Here is an 8084-nt window from a genome sequence, read left to right as displayed (position 1 = left end):
CAAGCTCCAAATCATTGACACATTTTTTTATTTCATTTTACAAGACCTCTAGCAGAAGTTAGCACAGCGACAGTTTCATCTCCATTTACACACACATATTTAGGGCCTCTGTGGCCTATACCTACATTTAGGTTGAATTTACAATTTATTTCTAAATGACAGCACCACTAAATGAAGACCTGAGAGTCACACACACATTACTAACATGTAGTGTTCTTCTATCAACATCCAGTCAGAGAAAAGTTCACAAACTTCGACTGAACCATTGTTACTCACAGAATTACAGCAAACACTGTCAGCAGCATTATCATGAAACTACAGCCACATTTAATGAGTTCACAGTGGAATTTCCATCCATATATTCTTAGTGTATACCATAAAACACTGCAAATAGTTTTAGGTTTAGTAAAGTGCATATTTTCCCATACATTGTTTAGGATACTCAATTGGCAAACTGCTCCTATTTTTTTAGCTAGCACGTTTAATAGGCACTAGAAGGCACTAATTTATTATTTACCTAATTATCCACAACTTTTTATTACTGTTTTTCCATGACTTATAGCCAGCTGTTTAATTTAATCCCCCTTTCTTTTCTTCCTGCAAGCTTCTTAATTATTTTCCTTTGCTTTTCTTTGACAGTTTTTCTTGATTTACAGTTGTGCACAAGTTTAAGGCATGTAGGGCACTAGGAACTTTTCACAGGGCCCTCGCTGGACTGCATCTCTTTTGTCCAGGCCTTTTCACCCCCTGGTAAACACACCTGGAGACGTTGGCGGCATCACTACTACCTGCCCAGACAGTAGCCCAGACTGTGCTCACTCACTTCCTACTCTGCCCAGAGGTGTGGACTTTGTTCATTTTTAAACAGATTTTTTTTCACATACTACTGGTAACATATAAAGTCAGTTTTTTGGCCCAAACATGCCTCAAAGTTCTGCATAGTACTGCATCTATTCTTTTCTGTTACTTTAGGTTCACTCCATTAGCTGTATTCCCATTTTAAGACAGTGATTTGTCAAATGTTTTTTTTTCTGTAAGCGTGCTATTTGACAGTTTTCTGTCACTCTTAGATCACTATAGCTTTTAGATACCCAATTTTACTCTTTTCCTTCTTTTAGCTAGTAATTTTAACCATTTAAACTATTTTTTCTGTTTTTTTTCTTCTTTTTTTTGCATTGCTTCTTGCTAGCTGCTATTCGATAATCAGCTCCCCTTCCCCTACTATAATACAATGTTTATTTCTGCTTTTACCTGAGCTCTGGGATTAAATGTACAGTTTAAGACATTTAATGGCTTGTGAGAGTCTTCAGTATATACAACATATTAACTATAACAACGTGTAAAACTAGACTACTAAAGTATCTGAACTGTTATGACTGAATACAGCTGTAGCATCAAACAGAACTAAGACGGTCTACCTGGCTTCTGTCTAGCTGAAGGCTGGTGTGTGAAATCGTGCAGTAAAGCTGTGCTGCTGAGGTTACACAGTGCTGAAAGCAGACAGCTGCTGCACTCTGTGGAGGGGGGATAGACGTCTTTCTCCATGTTGGATCAATTTGAAAATCTTTCAGATTTCAGATTTGTACCTTAAAATTTAACATGCTTACACCAGACGTGTTTTGTGCTTATTCCTTAATAAAAAATCTGCTGAGTTTTGGTTTCAAAGGTTAATCTGTAATCATAGGATGATACTGACTGCTGATTTCTTCCATCATGAAGATGTTAGGCCTTCAACTAGATTTGCTTTCTCAATTAACTGCTGTTGCCTTAAACTTTTAAATACTGGCACATTTTGAAGACTTTTTCCCACTCAAAAGTCTTGTTCTGCTTACAACAATATTTAGTTTACTATGAGAGAAGGGGAGAATCCTGAAATTACTGAAATTTGGCCAGCTGGAATCAGAATATTTGGACTTTTTAAAATGAAAATAAAAGAATATGAAACATTGAAAATTTCTTATTTATCTCTTCCAGTCATTATTTCTGATTTATAACCTTGTTGTTTGTGAGAAATAATATCAAATATAGTCAGAATTTAAGGGAATAACTCAGAACTTAAATGGCCCAAGTTCTCTTCTGTACTACTTAAAGTAAAAACCTGCTTAAATATAATACAGTTATACATTTTGCTGTGAGTGGAGTGTAGAAAAAAACCTTACAGAAGGAATGACCATCACATTGATTCATTACATGTTCACCATACTGCATTATTTTCTGTTGTACTGTCGCCATCTTGAGGTAGAACTGTGAATTGCAACCGCCACTGTTTTTAAAAAGGTTCAAAGTAGAAGGCTGAACTTCAACATAGATGGGCTATGTAAAAAATAAATTACATTTTATGATTTCAAATAATTGTTTAAAATATTTAGGCTGACAGGAGGCAGAAAATAATGTAACTGTAGACTTGTTTAAAACTGTATTTTTCCTTGTCAAACTTTACTTGCTGTACAAATTGAAAGTAAGATATTACCAAAAATTTAAAATACAAGAATCTGAAATGAAAAGATGATTTAAAATTAATTCCTAAGATATCACAAATCATATCAGGCACAGGATCGTTTGAGCTGCCAACAATACAGAAAAGGATCCCTACAAAGATGGAGCTATTTAAATTAGATTATTTTAATCATAAACACATGTAGCATCTCTGATGTACATTGACAAATGCAGAAATTTAATCTTAAAACAAGAGTTGCTGTTCTACCAATGCCATTAGAAGAGGAATCAGTGACCAATACAACATTTGAGTCAGATGAATATACTAGAAAAAACTAGAAAGCACGTATAGATCACTTAATTTAAGACACTAGAATTAACTGAAAAAATAAAACTAGTTTGTATTAAGAGTTGCTGGTCTGCGACTGCATGTAACAGCAAGATAGCTAATATAGAATTTTACAAATAAACAAGAATAGATCAACTAACTTTCCCTATCTTAGTCAATATAATAAAGATATAAAATGTGTTATATTTCCTAAAAGCTGTTGTAGAAAAAGGGGGAAAAAATCACAGTTTTGAGATTACTTGTTTGACCAATCCAGGTGGAAGAGGGTTTCTGTTTTTCCACAAAATTTGACCTTTTTATAATTTCTCCCCTCATGTATTAAAATTATTTTTTTCAATATATTTTGTTTAGTTTTTCTGTGGATGGGATTGCATATTTGAAAACTGACTGCAGATTCCTAACAGCCTCGTACAGCCAGTGCTTTAATAAGGGAATCAACACAGACGGATATTTGGAAAATTCCCTTAGTTAAAAAGGAGTAAGGACCTTAGAAAGGTGGTTAAGAAATGTGCTTCCTATTGCCTGATTCACAGTGATGTTTAAAGTCATGATATCACTGCCACTGTGGTGTTTTGTCTTTACTATGAACATGATGAAGGTAAGAAGGGTCGATGAAGTGATCTCCCTCTGTGCCGTCTTTGGGCACTAAAAATGGAGCATCTGTCCACAGCCATAGGGAACCATTTATTCTGTTGGATTACTTTAGAATGATTGGCCATTCCTATTTAAAGGGGGCACAGGGGTCTTTAAAACCCTTCGGCCCCCCTCTTGCTACAGACTTACTTCAGCAAATCATGATTTGATTTACCATATTCATGATTGTTGTCTGTTTTGGCACCCTACTATGAATGAAAATACTGCATGACTAGTTGTCATAACATGAACCTTGTTACATTAAATACTATAAAATGAATATTTGTTTATATTCAGAGCATATGAGGGTTAAATTGTGCTTTTGACTTTATTCCTTACTGCATATTTTTATTTAATCTGTTTTATTTTCACTTGCATTCGCACTTGTCGAAGGTTCTATGTGAAAAAGCTGCTACAACATTTCTGTTTTATTATTATTTTTTTTTGTTTTAAAATCTTCAAATCTGCTGGTTTCTATGTGCAGCTTTTCATCCCGATTTTTTTATTGCTTGCTTTTGAGCTTGTAAGCATGTAAAGCACTTCCTTAACTCTGTGCTGAAAATATGATACCTGACTGAGATATTTAATCAAGCTGCCTGGCCAAAAGCCCTGACTGAAATATTCTTAAATCTGAGAAAAGGCTCAAGAAAAAGGTTAAAACAGAGAGTGTGAAGGCAAAGGTAGAGGACGACATTCACCTGATTTCACACAAACACTTCTACTGAGGTTTTCTGGTTGAAGATGATCCATCTCTGCACACGTCAGTCTGCCTCTCCCCGTCTCTTCTTCAGCTCTTGCTCGTATTTCTGCAGCTGTGTCATGAAGCCAGGATTTGGGTCGATGACGTGACGAGCTGTCTTTACCTTCTGAGGACAAACACAGCAGCAGGTGTCAGGTTGTCAAAAGTGTTGGTAAAGATCATACCCAGTAGTCAGGTTAAGTCCATTTTAAAGGACTAAAATAGCTGTTACTTTTTACACAATGCCTGATAAACATTCATGTTTCATTTCCCCATCAGTTCTGTAATGAAGCTCTGCTATCATTACATCTTAAGACATTCATACTGGTCCTACAATGGTGTACTATTGGCAGCTACATCTGTTTATTTGCACTGCATTACAGTGTTGCAGAAGTGCAAGAGAGCATGGTACAGTGGGAGCTCGACGAAAATAATTTGTCTGTGAAGTGATTATAGCAATTAGCAACATTATCAACGTATAGCTTGGGCTGACATGCATTTATTCTTTCTATTTAGCTCTTTTTTCTGGTGAAGCTGACCTGTAGCGCTTCTGTCAGTGTCAGTTTGCGGTGTTTCATCAGGTAGGCGATGCACACGGTGGCTGAGCGGCTCCGTCCGTTCTTACAGTACACGACGCTGCGTCCTCCTCGGTTCGCCTCCTTGTGGATGGCATCGGCGCAGCGGTCAAAGTGCATGTACAGGTCCTCGTTGGGGTCGTCATAGACGGGGACCTGCAGCTTCTTAACGTCTGCAGAGGGGAACGGCTGCTGCTTCGACACGTTGATGCAGAGAGTCACCGCCTCCTGCTGGATGAGCTCGTCGCTGCAGGCTGAGCGGGCGTTACTGATGAAGAGACATTTGGTGACTTTACACAGCTGCAGCATCCTAGAGATGTGACCCTTACAGGCTTCCTTACTCAGGCGCTTCTCAAGGGCAACTGGATTCTACTAAGAGAAAGATAAATCTGTAAAAATTACATATTTCATTTGTATATAATGGAAAAAATATGACAACATGTTTTAGCAGCTTTTGACACAGATGAGTTCAGACAACAATGCCAGCTTGATTCCATGAAGTGACGCTAGTAGTGCATTAGTAATATCTATATCCTTAATTGACAATCTCATTTTATAACATCAGTCTTGTTAAAAAATGCTCCAATCTTATAAACTTAAGACTAAAGGATCTTAAATTTACCCCTTCAATCTTATAGAGTTGCAGCATCAATCCCACAAATTAATGTTTTTCTTTCAAGTGGCTAAAAATGTGGGATTTTTGCAATGACAGTAGAAAACCTTCCTAAAGGGGCCCCATCTGACTATACTCACCATCTATGCACTTTAATCTTGTCAATTACATCTTTAATCCCACAAATTGTGCAATGACAGTAGGTAACCTCCCTAAAGGGGCCCCATCTGGTTAAACTCAATGTCTAAGCATTTAAGTCATGCACAATTTACACCTTTAATCATATTGTTTGATTTCTTTTCTTTTACATAGCAATCCTATGTTCTCAGGAAAGATAATATAATAATAAAGAATTAAGCTTAATGTCTATTAAAAACATATTCCCTCTAAGAAGCAATGTCAATATAAATGATTAATCACAGACACATTTTAAGTTTACATGATATATTTTCAAGATATATTTTTTCTGAGGATTGTCCTATCTTTTTTTTTTATCATTCCCACCTCACAGAATTAGCACACAAACAATGACATAAATGCTATATGTGAAATAAATCAAATGACTGATGAAATATCAAACAGACCAGAAGCTCAGTAACACAGAATGACTTCCTGCATCAAAGACAAACAACTCTCTGTGATCCTACAGAGACAGCGGTCAGTGAATGCCTCACCTTTACACAAGGACGGCGTGACTCCCATGCAGCTGTCAATGTCTTCTTCTTCTCTCTCTCTCTCTCTCTTTCTCTGTCCCTCTCCTCCTCTGAGAGGACGAACAGGTGATCTTCAGGTGTGTCCTCTGTATTCCTGCAGAAGAAGGACTGAAGAGTTCAAGTGATCTGGTTTCCTCCTGGTCTTCCACTGGTTCTACTCCTGGTCTGAATATGTGGTCTCAGAGATCCACACACAGCTGATCTATTTACAGCCTCAGACTGATCCACTCTGTTATTCTCTGCTCAGGGTCTTAAAGCCTGCCAGATTCCCCACTGAGACATTAAACAACCAGGGAGTAGTCTGAAGATCAGATTGAATTTTAAATATTACATTTATTTTTATGAATTTTAAGAATGGATAGTGTGAAATACAAAAAACACTAAGACATCAAATTAAATCAGGTAAGCTGGTTTACAATCTCAATTAAAAAAAACTGGGACTGTGTGTAAAATGTAGATAAAAACAGAATGCAAGGGACAGGGCAACAGAAGGCTAGAAAAGTAAGTGGTCCCAATGAAAATAAAGAAAAACAGCAGAAGGAGCATTTTGCAACTAATTAGGTTAATTGGGAAAAGGCAAGTAAGATGGCTGAGCCTCTCAGAGATAAAAATGTGCAGAAGTTCACCAATCTGTGAAAATTCAGGAAAATTTTCAAAAAACAATTTCCTCACCACAATATTGTCAAGACTTTGAAATACTAACATCTACAGTACATAATATTATAAAGAAATCAGGGAATCCATAGAAATATCTGCGCACAGATAACAAAGCCAAGGATCAATATTGGATTCTTATGATTTTTGGGCGTTCAGATGGCGCTGCATAAAAAAACACATCTGATTCTGTACTAGAAATCACTGCATGGGCTAAGAAAAACTTCCAGAAATCACTGTCTCTCAACACAGTTGGCCGTGCCATCCACAAATGCAAAACTGTATCATACAAAGGAGAAGTGAGCAGTATCCAGAAATATCGCCATCTTCTCCAAAAGCTCATTTAAAGTGGGCTGAGGCAAAATGGAAAACTGTTCTGTGGTCAGATTGATCAAAATTTTAAATTATTTTTGGAAAACCACAGATGCCCTGTCGTTTGGACTAAAGAGGAGAGGGAGAGCTTGTTATTAGCGCACAGTTCAAAAGCCTGACTCTCTAATGGTACAGGGTTGAGTTAGTGCCTATGGCAGCTTACACATCTGGAAAGGCACTCTTACTGCTGAAAAGCGTACAAATAACTCAACATATGCCCCAATCCAGACAGCCTCTCTTTCAAGGAAGGCCTTGTATATTGCAGCATGACAAAGCTAAACTACACACCACATCCATCACAACAGCATGGCTTCACAGTGTAAGAGTCCAGGCCTTTCCCACATAGGAAACATTTGGAGCATCAGAAAAGAAAAAAATCCAGCATAGAAGACCCAGGACTGTTGAGCAGCTAGAGTCCTGCCTTCAAAGTCAAAGTTAGCGAATGTATTGTATGAAATTGTAAAATGTTTGTTTCAACATCTATATGCTGTTTATGAGACATGCAAATAGTTACATTCTGATTTTGTTTACACTGTGCACAGTGCCCCAACTTTTTTGGAACTGGGGTTTTAGTTTCCCCATTTTTGTAGGGCATGGATTTTTAAAGTTTATTTTGGTGGTTTGTTGCATTTTTATTAAGGACAGCTGAAGAGAGACTGTGGGATGGCCTGCATCAGGCTGTGTAGGGACGAGGGATAGATCCCACTTGAGGACCTCAGCCTCTTTACACAACAGGGTTGCCAGGTCTGCAGTTTTCCTGCCGAATAGGGGCTACTTTTTACGGACTGCCGCAGGTAAGTTTGTTTGTCAGCAGGTTGAGCAGACCCATTTTTGCTGTCTTGTGTATGTATTTAATATTCAAAGCAGAATAAACAACTTTATTTACCCTCAGATGCAACTGAATCAACCAGCAGAGTAGTAGGAAAACATAGAACATGGCACACAACCAAAGATCACTGTGCCACACTGGCAACACATTACATGAGCAATATATGTGGTG

General features: G+C 37.5%; 1 protein-coding gene across 3 annotated transcripts; it reads right to left on the bottom strand.

Moving 5' to 3' along the window:
• Window positions 1–46: 46 nt before the first annotated feature.
• On the bottom strand, window positions 47–6215 carry dusp28 (dual specificity phosphatase 28). Of its 3 annotated transcripts, none has more exons than XM_041802423.1 (3): window positions 6020–6215; window positions 4697–5121; window positions 47–4284 (listed from the first exon to the last, which is right to left on the bottom strand). In XM_041802423.1, exons 2-3 carry the CDS (start codon window positions 5039–5041, stop codon window positions 4180–4182), a joined length of 450 nt encoding a protein of 149 aa, XP_041658357.1. In that variant the 5' UTR covers window positions 5042–5121; window positions 6020–6215; the 3' UTR covers window positions 47–4179. The 3 variants fall into 3 exon arrangements, with proteins under 3 accessions (XP_041658357.1, XP_041658355.1, XP_041658356.1); XM_041802421.1 differs by having other exon boundaries at window positions 4697–5104; XM_041802422.1 differs by having other exon boundaries at window positions 4697–5101.
• Window positions 6216–8084: the final 1869 nt, after the last annotated feature.

The sequence above is a fragment of the Cheilinus undulatus genome, linkage group 13, assembly GCF_018320785.1.
Source record: "Cheilinus undulatus linkage group 13, ASM1832078v1, whole genome shotgun sequence".
NCBI classification, from domain to species: Eukaryota; Metazoa; Chordata; class Actinopteri; order Labriformes; family Labridae; genus Cheilinus; species Cheilinus undulatus.
The sequence above is the reverse complement of the archived record's forward strand: the minus strand, read 5'-3'. Positions and strand labels throughout refer to the sequence as shown.